This window comes from Miniopterus schreibersii (assembly GCF_964146895.1).
Source record: "Miniopterus schreibersii genome assembly, chromosome: 12".
Lineage (NCBI taxonomy): Eukaryota > Metazoa > Chordata > Mammalia > Chiroptera > Miniopteridae > Miniopterus > Miniopterus schreibersii.
Window position 1 is genome coordinate 39,894,686 of NC_138112.1, and position 22,863 is coordinate 39,917,548.

The window sequence follows — 22,863 nt, forward strand, 5'->3', positions numbered from 1 at the left end:
GTCCCCAGTAGGGTTTCTTTTGGGGGCTCCTTAATGTATTTTGTCAAGTAGATTCCTGAAAAGAAGGAACTAGTAGCTAAATAGAGCTTTCAGGTATCTTCTGAGTTGGTCTGAAGAGACTCACCAGCAGAGGTACTGTGGGGAGGATACTGTTGGCCACATTCAGACAGGGCACCAGAAGTTTAAAACTACCAGGATCACTGATTTCGATCCTTACAGTATCTGTACAGCATGGATACCATCTCTTTCAGATGATAAAATCTTGGGTGGCAACACGATTCTTTATTTCCCATTCAAGGAGTTTCAGATGCTGCCAGCTGTTAATACCAAAGACTTCATTCAGAGAACATAGAACTTATTTGAAAATACGTGTGCTTGTAGATGTAACAAATGGTGGGTGAAGTAAGGACAAAGAAATTATGTTTTGCGAGATGCGCCTCTCTTAGTGAATGCACATTTATTTTTTACACTTAAAATTTTCTTGAGAATAACACAGTGAGATTTATGAGTCTAGAATACTATGAACACACAGTGAAATTTACTTAGTACATTGTCCATTCATCATCAGAAGAGGCCCTCATTATACAGTATTTATTATTAGAATCAGATTACTTTAGGACCACCAATGTGTTCCAGCCATTAGTCTTCTCAGGGCCTCTTTCACCTCCTTGTTCCTGCAGCTGTAGATAAGGGGGTTCAGCATGGAGATCACCACCGTGTAGAACACAGACGCCACTTTGTTCTGTTCGGTTGAGTAGCTGGACTTGGGCATGACATAAATGAAGGTAATTGTTCCAAAGTAGAGAGTAACTGCAGTGAGGTGGGAGGTGCAGGTGGAGAAGGCCTTGTGTCGCCCTTCAGCAGAACGCATCTTCAGGATGGTGACAAGGATGAGGACATAAGACAGAACAATGATAAACACAGTGACCACGATGATGGAGCCAGAGGAGATGGCTGGGATTATTTCAGAAGTCAAATCGTGGGAACAGGAAAGCTTCAAAAGTGGGGAATAGTCACAGAAAAAGTGATTGACTTTATTTGGTCCACAGAAGGACAGACTTAATAAACAGCCAGTGAATGTCCAGCCGTTCACACATCCACCCAGGTAGCACATCCCCACTAAGAGAATGCAGATTCTGGGGGACATGTGGCTGCAGTAGAGCAGGGGCGAGCAGATGGCCACATAGCGGTCATAGGCCATGGTGGCCAGCAGGAAGCACTCGGTTGTTCCAAATGTGGCCACAGAACAGAATTGGGCTATACAACCAGCAACAAGGATAGAGGTTTCTTCCCTGAGGAAGCCCATGAGCATGATGGGTGTGACAGATGAGGAGTAGCAAATGTCCACAAAGGCCAAATGGCAGAGGAAAAGGTACATCGGGGTATGAAGCTGCGGGCTGCTTCTGATCAAGATGATTATGCTGACATTGCCCAGTAAAGTGACAACATAGATTCCTAGAAACACAACAAATAAAATGGCACTAAGTGTAGTATCCTCTGTTAACCCCAAAATAATGAACTCTGTCACAATGGAATAGTTTCCGGTCCCCATCTATGCTAGAAATGGTGCCCACTGAAAGCAAAACAAGTACATATTAGAATAGAAGAAAATATTATAATTTGCACACTTATTTTGCAGTGGATATATAATGAAAATTACAAAAACACAGACACACTAGTGTAAATTTGGTACAGAGTGCTGTCACATACAATACCTCATGTAAAACTTGATAGTATATATATTGATACAGGCCAGGAATAAAACAAATTGTTTTTAATTTAGCAAACTTAACTCATACTTTCATCGTGTTGTTAGGTGTTTCTTGAGTAATAGAGACCAACTAAAATTTCAGAGTAATATGTTTTCTTCAAATATTTAGTGTCAAGAAGATTGAACTCTCTCCCTCTCTCTCTTTCACTCTCTCTCTCCCTTCCTCTCCCTCCCCCCCACCCCCCACACACACCCCATCACAGCCATGTGCTCAACCAGCTACATGTCACAGCTTTATTCTTAACAGAAATGCTTGAATAATGTTATATGTGAGCTAACTGAACAATGGTCTACATGTTATGAACACTTGTAATTATGAGTCTGGACTGCAAAGCCCTAGCTTCCTTATCTTTGTTCAGGACAGACATAGAACTTTATTAACTAAGTATGGACCCAAGACTGAATGGAAGCTTAACATTTTAAAGAAAATGGTGTGTATGACACAAATTCAGAGCCAGTCACGAGTGCCATTATGGCATGGAAGCACAGGTTTGTGCAAAATGCCATGAGCTTTGGAGCCGCACAGGCCTAGGATCAGATTCCAGCTTTGCCATTGACTCTGGAATCTTAGACAATCTACGTAAACCCTTCAACCCTTCATTACTTTACTTGTTAAAATATGAGTAGCTGGTAGGATTCTTGTGTTGAATAAGATGAGGTACAGGTTAACAGCAAGCCCAGCTCACAGAGGGAAGTGGGCTCTCAACAAATAATTATTTCCTTAGAACCAAAGCTTAACTTCTAATACAAAAACTAGAAAAAGCATTTCTATATCAATATAAAAAGGAAATTATTACCTGCAGATGTTGGTACCTCATCAATAATTGCCAAAAGAACTGTCACTGTAGAGCAAGGCTATGTTTATGAGATTTGGGGTCTTTTGGGACATAGGCCCTTGAGTATATTACTTGTTTGTGAATATTCCACTGAAAACCCATCAAGACAGTGAAAATTACAGGTGCATATGTCTTGTCTAAGAACATCCAAACATTTTTTTCACTGTGCAGGAAAACTTTTGATGGATTGCTAAATCATTCTATCATTAGTGGGACTCACAGGAATAAACATAGTATACCAGATATAATTTCATTTTGAAATAGAAATTCTTCAGGGAAAAAATAAATGCTTATGTTTTTATATATTTCTAGATGATGCCACTTATATTTTTTAATTAAATGTTTTGAGATAATTGTAGATTCATGTACAGTTGAAAGAAATAATACAAAAAGCCCACATACTCTTTACTGAGTTTCTCCAAATGGTAAAATCTTGAAAAACTATGGTGCAATAGCATGTCAAGAAGTTTTTTATGATGTTATACCCTCTCTCTCTAGTAATTTTCTTTTGCACTGAAGACTACACTATTTGACATTAATACAGCTACTCTTGCTTTCTTTTAATTAATGTTTATTTACATGCTATATCTTATTCCATCTTTTAACTTTTGACCAGTTTATATCAGTATATTAAGTTCTGTAATAAGATGAGTATCTCAATTTTTGTTTTTCTTTTCAAGTTACATACAAAGTGTGCTTTAGGCTTGTACATTTATAAATTAAGTACTTAGGGGAGGGATATGCAAACAAATAATAATAGTACAATAACAAATGCAAAAGCAATATGAAACATGGGCCAAAAAAAAAGGAATTTCAAATAGGGCATGAGTGAGTGTGAAGCCAAAGATCCTCGTAGTCAACTATATCTGCTGGTGAATAAGTTAAAATGTCCAGAAACAATGATAAAGCCCAGCATGTAACAGTCACATTGAAGCATGAATTAGTTAATTAATGCTATAGTTCTAGGTATGCGGCTGGTCAATAAAGTACATTTTTCACACAAAGTCATATTAAAAAGAGCAGGAAAGAGAAGGTCACGAGTGCTCAGTCTAGCAGCGAATGTTCTGCGAGCTCTTTGAATGTCTGTGTGGGAGGAGGACACACCTGCAGTCAGCATCTTATTATCTTATCGCTCACGCATCTTTATCTTAGTGTGCTTTAAATTGAGTATGAAGTCAGTAGTGCCCCATATTTTAATATGAAACTTGCATTTCACTCTGCACCAAATATAGCCTAGAAATTCTCCCCTCTAACCCGAATGAACAGTCATAGACTTACATGCTACAAGTTACCCAAAAAGGCAAAATCGACTAGGAAAGGCCATGAGAACTGTGTCTACAGATGTGACACACACTTCTGTCCCGGCGGCCTCTTTGGTGTGAATTCCTGAGCTTGGGAAATGCTGAGAGATAGAAAATGCGCTTTCTGATTGGAGTATGTGCTCACCTTAGCCCTGCCTTGCTTTGAATGCTGAGGTTGAGGGCAGTGTCCTTTGCAGCAATGTGTTCAGGGTGCTGCTAAATCACTGTAATTGATGACCTAGACAACCAGGCCCTAATATCAACCACTCTAGTGGCCATGAGGAAAGACCTGGTAAACTGAAAAACTGACCTGGACACATCAGGTGGTACTGATTGCCCCAGTCTGAATCCAGAGGTGATGGGAAAGGGAAAGGGAAAGTAAGGGGGCCTATGGAACCATTAGAACATTTAGTCGCTGGCCTGGTTTTGAAGATGATTTTATTCCTTAATTTGATTCAACGGGAAATATATAACAGTAGGGAAAATGATAACAGGAGAAATGAAGACCACTTTTCTTTTATACTATCTGTTACGATAAATATGCCAGCCAAAGCCATCTTTTCTTTGCAAGCAAAAATATCCCATAGGTGTACCCTAGTCATACAATCTTTGCATAGCCTTACCTAATTCCCTATAAAACGTTAACTGGGTCCCCACCCCAGCCACAACTTCAGGCCATTCACTGCAGATGTCCTGCCAAGGGCAGGAAGTCTGTCTCTGAGCACCCAACGAATTGGGAGTCATCCTGAGAACATGCGTCAAAGCTTCATAACCTGAGTCACCATTATTTACCAGGATGACTCAGGGATTTTAATTCCCAAGGGTGGTTTAAATCAAATGTAAAATATCTCACAGAAACTCAATATAAACTGTTCCCTTGGTAGCCAGGAAGCTCTGGAATAACAAGATAACAGACTCATCACACTTTAACTTTATAAATACAGGTTTGTCGGTGTGGAACACAGAAACACGCCTTCCAGCAAGACATGAAGAAGCCTGTTTGTCCAACTGGAAGCACTCTCAGTGGATACTTCCTGGGCTTTGGGAATCCTGACTGACTGTCCCATAGGTACTTGGTAAGTTGTATTCACTTCTAAGGCTGCTGAGGTAAAAGCTACAAGGCAGCCAAGAGAAGAGTTTCAATTCTGCAGGAGGACAGGGCTTTGGGACAGGTGTACTTTGCTTCTCGGAGAAGCCAGTGGGGGAGCATTGATTGACTCTTACTTGGAAAAGCTGGGGTTTTTGTCATTATATTAGCCTATGAGGAAACGATAGCAGAAACCTGATAAACTCACAGAGCCTCTGAAATTGCATGCAAAGTTTTGTATGCGTGACACTTTCCCAGGAACAGATACTCAGTTTTCATCGGGTTCTGAAAGTTGTTCCCGTGCCCGCCCCTCCCTCCCAGGAGCTAAGCATATTTCCTAGGTTGTTCAACAGAGCTGCTGGAATCATTCAGGCAAAACACAAAACATTCCGAACAATCAAAGGTTGATATTTTAGTTGAACAACAATAAAGGTTAAAAGTGCCTGAAAGAACTAAGAAAAAGCGTTATTGAACTCACCCTAATCTGCCTAAAATTTTCTCATAGGAGTTCAAATTAGAAGAAAAAAAAAAAACAAGGAAAAAAAAACATGAAATAAATAAATACTGAGGAGTCATAAGTGGGGAGGTGGTATGTTTAAGCTGAGGGCTCTGGAATCAGCCTACCTGTTTTCAAATACTGGCTCATTTACTTATCTGTTTTGTGAATGTGGAAAAATTGGTCTGGTTTTTGTGTCTCAAAATATTTTTGTGTCTCAGTTTCCTGATTAAGAAAATGGAGAAAATGATAATTATTTACTAAATAAAATAACGTAAAATAGAGTCTTGGCACTAAAAATGTTCAAATCGCTAGTTATCATTAAGTTTGAGAATAATTAAATCATAATACTCAGTATTTTATTTTTTAAAGGGGCCATTGTTTTCTCTTAGGTAGAAAATTACAAGTCAAATATTTATGACTGTTGATTTATTATTTTGTTTTTCCTGGAATTTGTCATCGGGCCTAGTTATAGTCTGAGAACTAATAGAGTACACACTGATGTTATCAGTACGCTTCAGTCTTAATTTCCCTTGAAGAAAGGGCAGAGAAACATCTCCTTTGGGTAAATATGAATAAGTATGTAGCTAATAGAAAAGAAATTTTTTAAAACTGGAAATTCTAAAGCATTAACCACGTCTTCGAACTTCAGAGGCAAACATCCCATCATGTTGTGATAGCTGACATAGTACAAATCTACCACAAAAAAGCTGTTGAGTAAAGCTAGAGTCTATCCTCTGGCTTCTTGGGTTCTTCCGGAGTTACTAAACCATTCCAGGTACTAAACCACACCAGTCAGAGTTTGAAGTGAGAGCGGTTATACAGATAGTCCCAACTAATGATGATTCTACTTACAGTTTTTTGATTTACAGTGGTGTGAAAGCAGTGTGCATTCAGTAGAAGCAGTACTTTGAATCTGATCTTTCCCAGGCTGGTGATATGTGGTATGATATTCTCTGGTGAGGCTCGGCGGCAGCAGCAAGCCACAGGTCCCAGCCAGGAACATGATCACGAGGGTAAACCACCGGCACTCGACAGTGTACTGTGTTGCCAACCTTTTTTTGAATATTGTGTTTTGTATTTTTGCACCCCATCATGTCGACAGAATGCCCATCTGTATCTCCTGCTTCTGGTAAGAAGAGGGAGGCAGTTACTAAGTGTTTGAGCACATTTAAGGTAGACTAGGCTAAGCTATGGCATTTGGTGAGTTAGGGGTATTAAATGCATTTGACTGACAACATTTTCAACTTACAATGGGTTTATCAGGACATAACCTCATTGTAAGTTGAGGATCATCTGGAACAGGAAGACTTGACCAATTCCAGAAATGAATTTGAAAGAATGTTTCCCTGACTGCAGATAGCATAGAATCCAGAGCAACAAACATTTTACTGAGTAAGATTGTGTCCGTGCCTGAAGATCTCAAGGTTTGGTTTTGTTCTAAGCTCTTACTGAGAAAGGAAAGACTGCAGCAGAACAGGTCTCATCTGCCATAAGCCAGGAGTGTCATAAATGCCCATATTTAAAAGGCTTCTTACCATTTCCTGATATGAGCCAGCCTGAGCATCTTAGGGCACCTAAGACTGCTGTTCCTATCCCCAGCCCTTAAAGATAAACTTTCCCCATATATCTCTCCTTGAACCCTTGCTGTTGCCTATTTTTCTCTCCCTGAATGATTTCATTAATTCCCACAGCTTTTACCATCTTCTGACTATTGATGACTCCCAATCAGTGTCACTAGCTCTGACTATGTGATAGACAACCACCATCCTTCAAACCAGATTCAACACCCTTCCCTCCTGCTCCACTCCTAGCTCAGACTTTCTCTTTCTCCACCCCATGGGACAAGTGCCCACCAAGTCCATTCTACCCTCCCCTCTTAGACCATCCTCCAGATAACAGGACCCTAAAATTCCTTGCCCAAATAGCCCCTCACTTGCTCCCAGAGTCTATAAGAGTCTCTTTCCAGGATCACCTTTGTAAGGAAGGACTACACTGCTGATGTTCACACACCTAGGCCTCAAGGGTAGTCAAGGGAGAGCTGTTTGCCGGCGCTGAACAGAGTGTGTACATGCAGGCTTTATATCCACACATCTGCAGTGTGTACATGCAGGCTCCGTATCCACCTGTCTGCAGTGTGTACATGAAGGCTCCATATCTACCCATCTTCAGCCCTGTGTGGGATGGAGACAGGCTCTCTTCACCACCTCATTCCAGCGTGAACTCCAAGAATCCCAAGTATTCTCCATTCCAAATTATTATAAAGGTATATTTGTTCAGGGGGGAGGATAGAACATATTTTATTATTAATGTCTTACCTTTATTTTTAAACTTTTGCGTATTAAGCATATGATATGTGGGCCTCCATTTGTTATTCTTTCCCACTGTCAAAGTCAGGCTTGCTCCTAGGGAGCCTGTTCTTAACCACATCAAGTATTTGCAGTTCCTTAATTGCTCATCTTTCTGAAACATCAGTTACATTGCCAGGATATTCCCTCTGTTTACAATGCCTGAGAGACTCCTTGGACTTGAAGCATCCTTTAAGAAGGTGAAAGGTAAAAATTGCCACTATTGTCACTATTTTTTAATATTGCTCTGGAAGTACTAGCCGATACTAGTAGACAAGAGAAAAGAACGAAAGGTGCTACATAGAAATGAGGGAAGAAATCCATATATTTTTTTATATTATATGAATTTGTATTTGAAAAAACCAGAGAATCAACTTTAAAAAAGTCTTTAAATGATAGGAAACTATAGTAAAGAAAATAGTTATAAAAGTTTACAAAAATCATTAACTTTCCTATATGTAAAAAATACTTAACCCACAAAATGAAAAAAGATAGATTTCATTTACAATAGTTACAAAAAGATAAAATCCCTGTGAACAGGCTTTAAAGAAATTGATAGGATGTTTATCTGTAAAGTTTAAAGAAAACTTTAAAACTCTAGGAAAGTCTTTAATAAATAAAATACATACCTTAATTATAGAAAAGAAGATTCGATTATAAAGATGTCAATTCTCCTCAAGTTAACATATTAATTCAATGCAGTAGAATTTTAAATACAAACAGATTTGGAGAAAGATTTGATAAAATGCCAAAGTTCATCTGGAAAAACATACATGTGAGAATAGTCATAAAATCTGCCAACAGATAATAAAATCAATTTATATATCTTATCTTATTTAAATGTTTGGCCCTGTTCTAGAAGAGAATGCAAAGAAGAAGAATCAGAAATTGACCCAACTAGTTGTGTTTTACTGTATGAAAAAGGTGGAGTTTTAAGTCAACAGAATCATCTGAAAATGATTTCACCATCAAATGGTATTAGCACACCTGCCAAGCTATTTAGAGAAATAAATAAAAAGAGTTGATTACCTTACTCCTTATATCAAAATTAAACTCCAGATAGATTGAAGATTATAATGTAAAAATGAAATCCAGTAAAACTCTAGAATAGAATAAGAAATATTGTTTTAAATAATTTTAAATTGAGGAAGGCTTATCTAACCATGTCACAAAAATCAACACTCAAAAAGAAAAAGACTGATATATTTGGCATCAAACCATTTAAAATTTACTGTATGGCACAAAGAAAAATTTCCATACCAACATTAAGTGTCAAAACAATTCACAATGCATAAGTCAAATGGCTGATTCCTTAACGAAGAGTGCCTGTAAAAAAAAAAGTACTTAGAAGACCAACAACATTATAAAAAATTACCAAACGAATTAAACTGACCAATCATAGAAAAAGAAATACACATGCAAATAATTGTTTGAAAAAATGCTAACCCCTACTCATAATTTTAAAAAACTATACAAATCAAGAGGACATGAGTTCCAATATTCACCCACACAATGGCAAAGGTTTAAAGTTTGATAAAACTGGGTTTGCGACAAAATCTATTATTGTACAATATTGTTAGGAGCATAATTGTGTGGAACTTACTGAAGGTCAATTTGTCAGTCTCCATCAAAAGAGAAAATGAATGAGCTCAGAATTTTCTGAGTCTGTCTTAGCAGAATAAAGCCCATTGGCTAATGATAGCCTTTATCCATTGGGAGTGTGAAGCCCAATTTTTGTCATCTGGTCCTGGAACAAAGAGTTAAGAAGCTTTTGTTGTTAAGTATCTGATCATTTCGAAGCCATATTTTTTCTTTTTCCAGCAAGAGAGAGAAGAAAATGGCCAGAGACAATCGTACCACCGTGACAGAATTTGTCCTCATGGGATTCACAGACCGTCCTGAGCTTCAGCTCCCGCTCTTTGTGGTGTTCCTGTTCATTTATCTCACCACCCTGGTGGGAAACCTTGGCATGATCCTGCTCATCAAGGTGGCTTCCAGGCTCCACACCCCCATGTACTATTTCCTCAGCCATCTGGCATTCATTGATCTTTGTTACTCATCTTCCATTGGGCCCAAGATGCTGCAAAATTTATTGGTGAAGAAAAAAACCATCTCCTTTTTGGGCTGTTTTGCCCAGCTCTACTTCTCCAGTGCTTTTGCCACTACCGAATGCTTCATCTTGGCCACCATGGCCTATGACCGCTACATGGCCATCTGCAACCCCCTGATTTACACAGCCATTATGACTCAGCGGGTCTGCAAGGAGCTGGTGATAGGGGTCTATACCTATGGCTTCCTAAACTCTGTGATACAGACAGCTCTGACTTTCCAGCTGTCTTTCTGCGACTCCAACGTCATCCATCATTTCTACTGTGCTGACCCCCCTCTCCTTGCCCTCTCCTGCTCCGACACCCACAACAAAGAAGTGCAGCTCCTGATCTTCTCGGCAGTGAACCTCACTGGGTCCCTCCTGACGGTCCTCATCTCTTACACTTGTATCCTCTTTTCCATCATAAAAATCCAGTCTTCCGAAGGCAAGTGCAAAGCGTTTTCTACCTGTGCTTCTCACCTGACAGTGGTCGTCATCTTCTATGGGACGTTGTTTGTCATGTACTTGCAGCAACCTCAAGCAAGGGGCTCATGGGAGTACAACAAAATGGTCTCTGTGTTTTATAGTCTTATAATCCCCATGCTCAACCCCCTAATCTATAGCCTGAGGAACGGAGAAGTAAAGGACACCCTGAAAAAGATGATAGAGGGCAAGGAGTCACAGTGAGTGAGTTAGCAGAATATAGCATTGGGAAAGTATGATAAACTGATATGGTATGATCAATCTGATTGAAATTTAGCAGAGCAGTTGCTATCCAATCAGGAAGTAGTCAATCCAATTTGGATATTTTAATGACCAAAAGTACTAGGCCACTTGCTTGACATAGTAACATTAATCCAACCTACTAGCACAAACTAAGCAGAATTTACAAGCTAGACTGTTAATAACTAGGTTCTTCATATGTTGAAAATGAAGTGACTTACTACCAGTTAGGTAATAATATGAGCTCTAAATTAAAAAAGATTCTAAAAAGGAACTTTCTGGGTAAAACTATAATTAAGAAGCTGGGTACAAAACCCACACGTAAATACCTATATTGTTAGAAACATTTCCAGCTTAAAACAGACTCTATAGTAGCAAATAATTTGTTAGTCTTAAAAACATATTTCTTCATAAAATATTGCTATAGATGGTGGTTAAGTTTCATAAAAAGCTTATTTAATCTAAATGTAGTTGAAATACTGCATGCTTAAAATGAACAATAGAAAAAAATAGTATTACAGCAATAAAAAGGGGAGAAAGAATTTAAAAACTATGAATCAGTTAAATGTGGAGGTTATTTTATTGTTTGCTTAGAAAAGAAAGTTTAATTAGAAGAGAGAGAGAGGATTTAGGGTACTTGCAGAGATGTTGAAAGTGGCCATTTATCCAACAGCTAGGGCTTAGGTTTTCTAGTCTCTGGAAAGTGCAGCTGCAGGATTTTTAGTGGGGAGGGTGAGAGAGAGGAGGGGGCTCCTCCATTGCAACAGCTTGTCTGCCCTAACAGACAGTTTCTAGGTTTTAGTGAGTTGAAAGAAAATGTTTTATTTCTACAAGCTTGCTGTCTTTGCTTGGATGTGTTGACCACTCTGGCACCTGGACACCTACCAACCTGCAACTTCTGGCTCCCTTGTAGACAATCCTGCTTGCTGACCACGTGGACTTGGTCTAAGGAACAGAGCTAGAGGCCAGCCAGGCTCAGGCACTGTCAGGCCACCTTGGGCTCACCCTCAGCCAGGGGCGCCACAGGGCTGCAGGCTTCTGAGACCTGGGCAAGCAGAGGAGAGCTCTTAAGTCCACCTCTGGGTTTCCCACAGAAGGTTTTTATTTCATTTTTATTGTCTTTCCTCTTTGAAAGAAACATTTTTAACTCCCCTTATCCCTGCCATCTCCTGTTTCCTCTGAAAGCTGGTCTCATGAATAGTATATTACTTATAATCTGCCTTAGCAAGAATAGCAACTAGCTCTCCTTAGAATTCTTTCAGGTGCAGAACTTAATGTTAAAATTAATGCAGTAATAGAGCAATAAATGGAAAGGAAACTCTAGTGATATTTATGTTGGGTGAGTCATTTTTATAAAGAAATGTTAAAAACCTCTTTCACAATTATTGGACTGTTTCCTTCTTACATTTACCACAAATCACAGATGGGTCCTAAACCATCCACAGGCACAAAATAACTCTATCGGCTTTAATCTGAGAGTACAGTTCTCTGTTCTCCTTGAACTAATTAGCTGTTAAAACACTGTCCACTGAGCTCTCATCTCCTGGCCTATTCATATTTCTACATACATTACATTGTTAGCTTCGTCAAAAGAAGGCTTTCCCTTATGATCACATCACTAAACCTATAACTGACTTCTAGTAACATCTATGCATCCGTATTTGGGGACTGTGTAATAGACACCTGCATACCAGGCAAACGAAGTAAATCATGCTGAGCCTGAAAAAAATGCTTGGTCTGGTAGGTGAAGAGTTTGCTTACAGAGAAAGAGAAGGGGGCCTCAAGAAGCAGAGCATCGAGGCTTGTGGCCGTGCTGGTGGTGCAGCAGGAGGGGAGACTGGGGAGGGAACTCAGGCTCTTAGCTTGGGTCAGGTCTGCTCTGACCCATGGTATCTTGTCTGTCTGAGCCTCAGCTTTTTCATCTAGAAGATGAGGAAAGTAATATATGAAGGGTTATTAAAGGAGGAAATAGTACAGGGTATGCCAAAGTATGTTACAAAACATTTAAAAGTATAAAGTGTTTATTTTTAAGAACCAGACTCTATCACTTCTGACTGGTGTTCAAATTTCAGCAGAATCTTTGATTTGAAGCAAGTATTTGGAAAGTTCTTGCCGGAAAAATGTTTTTACAAAATATGGAAGTTTGCACATGTCTCCAGTAATGAATTTCCTTCATCTGCTGGACTGGAAAACTTAGTACATTTCCAGTGTACAGGAGCTCCAGTCCCAGTGTCTGTTTGCAAGTCAATGATTCGGAACATTTGGACAACATTTGAACAAGCCAAACATTTGCAACACACTGTCCCCTGCAAACACAGTTGCATGTGGTCTACTCAGAGAAGACTGTAAAAGCCTTCTTAATTCAAAATACATTTCCACTGACCTTTTTTTAACCTTGAACCACTGCAGCTCACATGTTCTCACAGAACAAAGGTCTGACGTTCCAAGGTGAGCCACGAGGAACTCCTTTAGTTCTTAGGACTACGGTTGTGGAAGGTAGCACTCTTTTCCCCAGGACCATGACTTCTCTGAACTGCTGGTCTCACCCCAGTCTATCAAAGAGCAATTAGGGGTGAGCTGTTTGATGGGGTGGTGGGGGAGGGGTGTCTCACTCTCTCCTTTTTCTTGGCCTCTGCTTGCATTATCAGTAAGTCTGGAAGAAGCTGAGAACTAGCACGAGAGTTAAGGTCCTGCAGAAGCCTCTTCCCTACCGTCTTTCCCCTCCAGTCCTTTCCACCTTCCCACAACCGGCTGCTAGGCTGGGAATTCCACCCCCTCTCTCACACTAGGAGGGTGATCAGGGGCCTGAGACCTGAGAATCTAAAGCTGGGCAGCAGGGGAGGAGAGAGAGCAGAGGGGAGGTCTAGGGAGAAGCTGATGTGTCACTGCTCAGACTCCGTGGAGGTGCTGGCTATTGCCTTACTTCTTTGAGGAAGAGAGTAAAATCTTTCAAGTGCTGATGAATGCTCCAGGAAAATGTAACATTGCCTCTTAAATACAGTAGATGCTCAATAAAAGTTACCTGAATCTTGGTTTAATCTACTCTCTCAATCTTGCTCTCCATCTCTGTCACACACACATCATCGCCATCATCATCATCATCATCACAATCACATAGATGCTCTCTTGGGACCACAAGCTCAAAAATCTTAATGACCAAATTAATCATCTTCTACTGGACAGCCAACTTCTGCTTTTCAGTTTGGTACATGGCACTTTCCCCCAGTCACCTGGTTCCAAAAAATTATAGTTACTTTTGACCTCTCCTTTTTTATCTTCCTATTTCAAAAAGGAGATAAGATTTAGTGATTATTTACCTGTGCATTGATGCAGGATTTCTTACTTCCGTCCCCTTTCTTTGCAGTCTTATTACCGCCCTTATCATTACATTCAGGCTCCTGAGCCTCCCTGTGTCTGCTTCTCATGCCCCATCTCAGAGATCCTCGGTAGATTCACATGCGTATGACGATGGTGTATGATGATGCCAGCGTCTCAGACCAGTGGGGAAACTGCATTTATCAGTAAATTAGAGCAAATACAAGCCATAAGCACACTTATATATTTTACACCTCATGTCAAAATAAATTCAAGGTTAATCTGATCTTAATGTAATAGATGGAACCTTAAAAATACTTGAATAAAAATGCAGATGAATAGTTGCTAGTCTGGAAATAGGAAAAGCCTTCTTAAGAAGAGAAACGAGGTCAGAATTATAAATAAAAAGTTTGACAGTTTAGGTGATATTAGAATTTTAAATTTCTCTGACAATAATCAGTAAATACAGGCAAAATAGCATTTTGCCAATAATCAAATAGCAAAATAGTCACAATGTATATTTGGTAGAATTAATATGGACAAAAGAAGATAAATCAATAAGGTAGAGACCAAATATGAACAGGCACCTCACAAAATGAGAAATATAAGTTGTCTAAAATATGCAAAAAATGTTCAATCTCATTATAACATGGAAATACAAATTAATATAATAATGAGATCGTTTTCACCCTATCAGATTGGCAAAGATATTAAAAGAATATTAATAACCAGGTGAGAGTGTAGAAGAGGCAGACTGCTTTTGAAAGTGTAAATTGGTATAAAATTTCCAAAGGGCAATTTGACAACACTCACCAAAAGCCTTACAATTAAACACCTTTTTGATCCAGCAGTTTCCTTTACAAGAATTTAGTTGATGAAAACACTCTAAGAAATATACAAAGATATATGCATTTTGCCACTTACTATAACCTTTATAACAGTAAAACATCAGTAGCCTATAAAGATATATCAGTAAAGGACTGATTAAATAAATTAAAGAATAGTGATACAGTAATGTATAATATGTAATAATGCAGCAATTAAAATAATGTAGATATATTTTATTTTCATGAAATGTGTATAAAGGGTGTCAAATTATGCATATGACATTTTATTTTTAAAAAACTACATACGTGAAATATATAGAGATATACAGATTGCTGGTAGTGAGTGATTGGTATTGCTCATATCTAGGTGATAGAATACCAGGTGCTTTATACAGATTTCATGTTTTAGAAAGAAACAAAAAATAAGAAATCAGTCCTATTCAAGATATAGTCTTAAACCCTGAGCCAAGATTCTGTTCTACATTTTTAACTCCAAATACCTTCCTAGTGCCCAGTGCCAAGCCTAGAGGCAGGAGGCCAAGGTGAAAGGATGCTACCACAATCTCGGTGTATAGTGAGCAAGGGCAGTGGGCAGAGAGGGGAAGAATGAACGTAGCAGTGATTCGATGTGTGTTTTTAAATAGATGACTGTGGTTCCATATGATCCTTATGATAGTCAGTTGTACCAGTGCTGTATCCAAAATATTAGTAGAGGTTCCAAGAAGACACTAATAGAAGCAGTTTGATGCATTAAAGGAAACACTGAAATGGGAGCCAGGAGAACTGTTTTACCTGGCGAGCTATATGTCACCTCACCTTTTCCTCTGCCCAGGAGTCTGCGCAGGGACTTAAATGCCACTTTTTCAGAGGTCTTCCCTGACTTGCAGGTCTCAAAAGAAGGGAAGAAGTTATATCCTATTCTCACCCACGTGGTTGTCAGAATTCAGCCTGGGAACTCACAGATCTCCGCCCTCCTAGTCTAGACCTGCCACTGATGTGTTTAGTTTCCTTCTCGTGAGCTGGGCTTGACTGACGTAAAGAAGGCACCAAGGAGTCTGCTCAGGATCACCGGGGATATGAGCCAGAAGAGGGGGCCCCTATCGCAGGGCTTAATCCCTGCCCTTAACAGGCACGGGGCTCTCGCTGCCCTTCAGACACCAGCTCAGCGCTCTGCGTGCGTGGGAGGGTCTCCTTTTCATCCCAGTGGCAGGTCCTGTCATGGTTAACCATGAAAGCGGTGAGCAAAGCAGGGCCCAGAGAAGCTAGGTGGCATAGCCGGGATCACGCACAGTGTGCATATGGTGGGGGTCGGGTTCAAATGTGGGGAGACTGGTCATCTGCCAGTACTTACAGAGCTGCTGCAGGATCTGTGGCCCTCCTGAGAGGTTTTACAGCTTTTTTCACTAAATTTGTCACTTTCCTCTTAAGAAAAAAATGAGAAATATGGTGATTTGACTGGCATGTTATTGGACGGGGGGCTGGATATAGCACAGAAGCCCTCTGGCCCATGGTGTCTGTCTAAAAGACCGGGCCTGGTTCAGGTTCCAAACTGCTTCTCGGGAGCACTGTAGTGGGCTGCGACCTATTGTCCCAGTGCCCACCGGGTCCGAACTGCGTCCCCACTGTTCTCATCGCAGAAGCCCAGAGCTGGGATTGGCCAGAGAGCTGAGGACCTGCGGGCCCGACGCCAGATTTTCCCAGCAGCTACCCCCAGCACAGCGGAGCTTTCCACTCTCGGTCTGCCGCCTGCACCAGAAGCCTAGCTTGCTTTTGTCCAAAGTGTTGTCAGGAAAAGAATGTAGTAAGGGATTCCTGAAGGTTCTGCTTATTCTCTTTCAAAGAATACACACTTGAGGCTCCTGTGACGAGAGGTGGCTCTCCTCCCGTGGGCACTTCTGGTCAGTCACTTGCATCAGATAGATGTCTGAGGCCTCCAAGTCCCTTTGCTTCCATATTCTCAGATGTTTTAAGCTACAGGATCAAATTACTGGCATGATTCAAAAAGCGTTAGAGCGGACCCAATTTTTTTGACAATTTAAATCCTGCTTGAACCTCTCAATTTTGTAGTGAAAACCAATTTTTGAGAAGTGATATATGAGGACCTAATAAGTTCTAAAGTTCTGGAATAATGATAAAAGAAAAGAAAGGAACACCTTATAAACCTTTGCTTGGTTAGTAAAGGGGCAACAAATAAATCATAAGCCCCTGCATATAACATAACTAAGAGGAAATATTTTAATTAAGAGAATTTAAAGCATTTTTTGAAATAATGTTCCAAGTTCTAATACATTCAGAAACTTTGCTGAATTCAAGCATATTTTAATAAAAATACTGATTTAAAATTTGAGTTGAACTAAACTGTCAGCTATATTACACTTTCTGATGAATTAAAGCCTAACTTTTTTAACTTCCTTAAATTAAATATAATGCCTTTGAGTTATAATTTTTAAATGACTTTTCAAAAAATACCTGAGGCAAAGCAGCTAGAAGCCACTTACTTGCATGTCCTTGTTGTCTTGAATGTCTTGTAACCAGGTTCATACTGTGGTATAAATGGGGGGAGTGTGTCAAGCCTGAGTTTTAAATAAGTTGAGAAAATGAATTCTTGCAACTTTCCCCCCGGGATTTAATACTAATCCTGCTATTGAGAAAATTACGTGGATATTATTAGGAAAATTATAGCACTTGTACCCCCTTGAAAAACATGAGCATTGTGGTCACAGTGCAGTCTGGTTTTTCTAGCCTTTGTAAACTCTATGTAAGTTGCATGTTAGTTCTGTTTTCAGTAGATGATTTTATCTGTGTTCCTTTCTTAGTTATTAAAAGCAGTGACAGCCTGAAATTGCAAGCCCTGAAGAAATAATGCAAAAACAAAACATTCAGCCAAGCCAAAAGAGAACTGCTCCCTTTCTCCCCCATGGGCCTCCTCCACTACACCCACCTCCTATGTTGAAAATGGTTGTTGACATGCCTGTTTCTCCCACTGAACTGCAAGCTCCTTAGGACAGGAAACGCATCTGAATCAGCTCTGGATGCTCAGCCTCTGTCAGTTCTGCTGGTGGTCACTGCACCCTCCCTTCATTCACTGTGGTGCTGGTCATTGTAGAATAGTGCAGAATAGGTCAGCAAAGGAAGCAAGAAGGTTGGCAGAGCTGCAGGTAGCAGTCCCATCTGAAAACCATTCATGGGACAGGAGCCCTGTGGATCAAAACCCAAATGCCTGGTCCTGCTGATTTGGAGAACAGACATATCAGAACACCAGAATCTCCCTCCATTTAATGCTGCATCATAGCAGAACTCCCCCACTCTGATTCCAGGCTCACTACTACTTAACAGGGGACGGAGGCATTCCAGGTCACTTGAACTTATATTTCTTTTTGTTTTTTTCTGTGTTTTTTTTCTTTATTTTTAATGTTGACACTATTACAGATGTCCCCATTTCCCCCCTTTTGCCCACCTCCACCCAGCCCTTGCACCCCCTTCCCTCTGGCCATCACCCCACTGTTGTCTTTGTCTATGGATCATGCATACAGAACTTAGATTTCGATTTTTTCCTCTTGTAACTGATTAAAGTGGCACCTGACCATATTCATAAGTCTCTTGTGACCTTTGTTAGGGTGAGTCAGAATCCCTGAATCGGATTGACTCTGGGACAAACAGAGTTTTTATGCCTGGATGATGGTGAATTTACAAGTTGGTCCCTTTTGGATGGCACACCAACCTCCAAAAGCATTCTCTTTTGCGTTTCCTCAGCTGCAGGCTGGGCGCTGAGTGGGTAAGGCTGAATTAGACATGATCGCTGCAAGTCTCACAGACTAACAAGTGAAAAGGGGGGAAATAGGTCCTGTTGCTATGGTAGAAGATTGTAGGGGCACATGGAAGGAGCAAAAGAAGGGAACTGCCAGCCCTATCTACATACATTTTGGGAGAAAGATACGTTTCCCATAAACATCCTCCAGCAATGGGACAGGGCTCATCAGAAAGCAGATGGGAGGAGGGGACACTAAGTAAAGAAAACATAGGGAGCCACTAAAAACATGAATGTGCCTTCTATTTCCTGCAGTCCCTGACGAAGAGACTAGATGATTCCAAAGTTGTTGAAAATTGGCAAGGTGTAGTGTTGGTTAGCAAACTGGCAACCAGCTGTGTATAAGTTTATAAACTTGTACACACAGAGGACAAAAAAAGACCAAAGAAAGGGGCCGACCACTCCAGATTGGTAGCAGCAGTTTTAATAAGAAGGGAACTTACTTACGAGGCTTATCTTGGGCTGCCACAAGACGTGTGTAGATCTCTGCACCCACCTGTCAGAAGCTTAAGATTTTATATGGAAACTTTAACTGGGTTCAGTTGCATATACCTGTGTCAGCAATACGTTGGTCTCTCAAGGCCGTGTCTTTGAAACTGGCTCCTACTGTGGGAACAATGGGCAGAACAATGCTTCTAGGGTAGGGGAGTGGTTGAGGAGACTTCGATTGTCAGAGTCTAGCTTGTGGGTCGACTGGTCCTCCACTTGATGACCTCCTCCAACATATAGGAACTGAAGTCTTCTCTGAGGTGGCTCGGTGAGAAATTCTACATAATCAGAATGATCCTTATTAGAGGCAACATATCTCTCCAATCTACCATCTTAAGAGCTTTGGCTGTGTCCAAATGACACTAAACTGTTGTCTTAATTCTCCATGATGCCAATGCGCTGGAAGCCCTGGGACTCAGAGGAGACTGTTATAATCCAGATCTCACTGGGCCTTTCTTACTCCCTGAGACCTAGAAAGGTCTCTGAGATTTTAGCCGTCATCAGACATACAAGACTCTAAATATCAAAAAGAAACATCAAATCATCGCAATTTCCTGATGATGCTTGCAAAACCCAAGAACTTTAGAAAATCTTAGAAGTAAGTTTTCTGTAAGCTAGTTAGTTCCATAATGGTCATAAAACATATTTTTCTTGACTTTTCCCTTTTCCTAATGTCCCATGACCTATCAAATACTAAGTTTTAGTGATTCTAGATAATATTTCTTCACTGAACTCCATTTTTGTTTTGACCTGGCCAGACTTTCCAGGTTCCAGGAGCAATCCAGGCCCTTCTGCAATAGTAGTGACCCTCAGTGATGCACTGGAGTCTGTGAAGATGAGCAGGTAGGATTTCCAGGTCAATAGCAAAGGCATCTTAGCTCCTACAGGGCCAGCAGGTGGCAGCAGGCAGATGATCCAGTGAACTGATCATGGAGATTATGATGAAGCAGGAAACACAGATGCATATGTGAATGCACGAGTGTGAGTGTGTGTGCTGAACTTTAGATCCCAACAGGAACACACATGCTTCTCAAATGCCCGTGACACACTTACATAAATATTAGACTACAAAGATCTCAATGAATTTCAAAAGATAGAAATCATGAGTGTTTCACCAAAATAAATTAACAGTAAAAATCAATGAGAAAAATAGAAAGAAAAAAGAAAAAAAGAAAGGTTATAAGCACTTGGAAATAAATACCTCATTTATAAATGACTTGAGTTTTTAAAAATAACCTTTATTTTATGGCATAATTAGAAATGAGTCATTGTCGTTAAATGAAAGTATTGCATATCACTATTTGTCTGAAGTGGTAAACTGGAGAACATTTGTAGTCTTAACACTTTATTTTAAAAAGAGAATGATTTCCCGGCCAGGCGTGGCTCAGAGGTTGAACGTCGACCTAGGATCCAGGCGATCCGGGTTCAATTCTTGGTCAGGGCACATGCCTGGGTTGAGGGCTCGATCAGTGACTCTCTCATCATTGATGTTTCTCTCTCTTTCTCTCCCTCTCCTTTCTTCTCTCTGAAATCAATAAAGATATATTTTTAAAATAAATAAATAAATAAATAAAAAGAGAATGATTTACAAAATGAAACAGTCAATCAAAAAGGCTAGAAAAATAATATAGCTAAAGAGGTAGAATAAACAAATACATGTAGGGGTATGAATTAGATGAATTACAGAAAATCAATATACTTAAAGGGAGAAAAAATCTTCTTCTTTGAAATGAGCAATAATTGATACCTCATGGCCAAGTCTGCCAAGGTAGATTTTTATAGAGTTTTGTTGTTGTTTTTTAAAATATATCTTTATTGATTTCAGAGAGACAAAGGGACTGGGAGAGAGAGAGACAGGAACATCAATGATGAGAGAGTCGTCATTGATCGGCTGCCTTCTACAGGCCCCCAACTGGGGATCGAGCTTGCAACCTGGGCATGTGCCCTGACCGGGAATAGAACCGTGCTCTCCTGGATCCTAGGTTGATACTCAACCACTGAGCCACACCCAACCAGACTCCAAGGTAGATTTTTAAATTAAGAGAAGAAAAAAAGTATTGATGGACTAGAAAAGTAAACTGAGTTATTCTTCCCTAAAAGCAATATTTAGAAAATATTTAGAAAACATAAACGTTGAAATATGAAAGACATATCCAGAAACTCAACCCTATTTAGCAGTTCCAAAAGAGAAAAGAAAGAAAATGGAGGAAAATAAATTGTCAAGGATAAGTTTAAGAAAGTTTCACACAGCTGAGGAAACACAAAATCTTCAGATTAAAAAGTCCCATTAGGTAATAAGCATGATGAATATAATAGAGGCCCAAGTCCAGATCTCATGGTTAAATTCAGAGCACCAAAAATAAAAGGTGATGCTACAAATGTTTCTTGAGAGAAAATATAGTTAGACTCTAAAGATGGAAAAAAATTTAATCCCACATTTCTTTTTAGGAAGCATTTTTTTCTAGAATGCAACAGAGCAGTACGCTCAGAAATCTGAAGAAAGTTTATTTTGAATCTAAAATCCTATATTCAGTCAAACTAGCAGTAAATGGAGGAACAAAGCAAAGCATTTTTAAACATAAAAGATTTCAGAAAGTTTGTCTCAGAATCTCCCTGAAAGAACTACTCAAGGATATTCTCCAGCAAAACAAAAAAAAAAGAATTCAAGTTAAAAAAAGATTATACACACACACACACAAAGTGGTGACAAAAAAGTAAATCATATCATTAAACTCGAATAATTATTGCTGCATTCTGCAAAAATATGACTTTAGAAAGAAATCTCAAACAATGTCAACATGAGGGTTATAATGCAGGATTTGGGGAGGAAGGAAATAAGAATGTACTACAATAAGTTTTAATCTTATTGAACAAGAAGATATGGTAGATAGAGACATTGATGAATGATATATGTCAATCTAGAGTATAAGTTAAAATTTTAAAGAACTTAGCTTATTTAAAAGCTCAACTCATCAATTTATATTGGCATGTAAGTTGGTATAACCATTTTGGAATACAGTTTAGCATTATCTAGAAAAATTCAAAATATACGTAATCTAACTACTGTTTTCAACAATCTCCTTATTTGTTCTGTTTCCATTTAAACTTGGTTATACTTTTTTCTCAGTTCTGGAGATAATTGTTAAGGATATATCATTTCCCCCCTAGAAATAATGCTTCATTTCATGAGAGAATATTTCAGAAGTTATTTTCAGTCCCCGTCCATACTCCTCACTCCCTTTACCACTCACACTGGTTTCATCCTAGTACCTCCCTAATCTGCCTATTCTCCCTGTCCCTTCTGCCACCACTCCAGTCCAGCCCACCTCACCTCTCACTTGGACAGCCTCAGTGGTAAGCTAATCAGAATTTCTGCATCCATATAGGTTTTCTTATAGTTTATTCTCTACTCCACCACTTCTCAAAGGTCTTTTCAACACACAAATCTATTCATGTCTTCCCTGGGCTTAAAGTTTTTCAGTGCCATTAGAGAGAGGTATACAAGAAATTTCAGTAATAGTTGAAGTCACATTATTTGAAAGCATTATTCAGTTAAATGCTTTATTTAATTTGGCAGTGGTTACCATAACTTTTTTACATTCTTCTCTATACTCTGTGTGAAATATTTTTTATACAAGAAAAACAGCCCCAAAATTTCCAAAACAAAAACTCAAAATAAAATATGGCAATTGAGCCTTTTCAATGGCATCTTTAATACAGCATTGAGATTCTACATGTCTGTCCCTGCTGCTGCTCCAGCCCTACATCACACA

The 22,863-nt window shown here is 39.5% G+C and overlaps 2 protein-coding genes across 2 annotated transcripts; one reads left to right on the forward strand and one right to left on the reverse strand.

Annotated features, from left to right (window-relative positions):
- Positions 1-613: 613 nt before the first annotated feature.
- On the reverse strand, positions 614-1,552 carry OR5P3 (olfactory receptor family 5 subfamily P member 3; the record flags this gene model as incomplete). Its single annotated transcript, XM_081152962.1, has 1 exon — positions 614-1,552. One exon carries the CDS (start codon positions 1,550-1,552, stop codon positions 614-616), a length of 939 nt encoding a protein of 312 aa, XP_081009088.1.
- Positions 1,553-9,676: 8,124 nt separating this feature from the next.
- On the forward strand, positions 9,677-10,615 carry LOC308564580 (olfactory receptor 8U9-like; the record flags this gene model as incomplete). Its single annotated transcript, XM_081152963.1, has 1 exon — positions 9,677-10,615. The coding sequence occupies one exon, from the start codon at positions 9,677-9,679 to the stop codon at positions 10,613-10,615; it is 939 nt and encodes a 312-aa protein (XP_081009089.1).
- Positions 10,616-22,863: the final 12,248 nt, after the last annotated feature.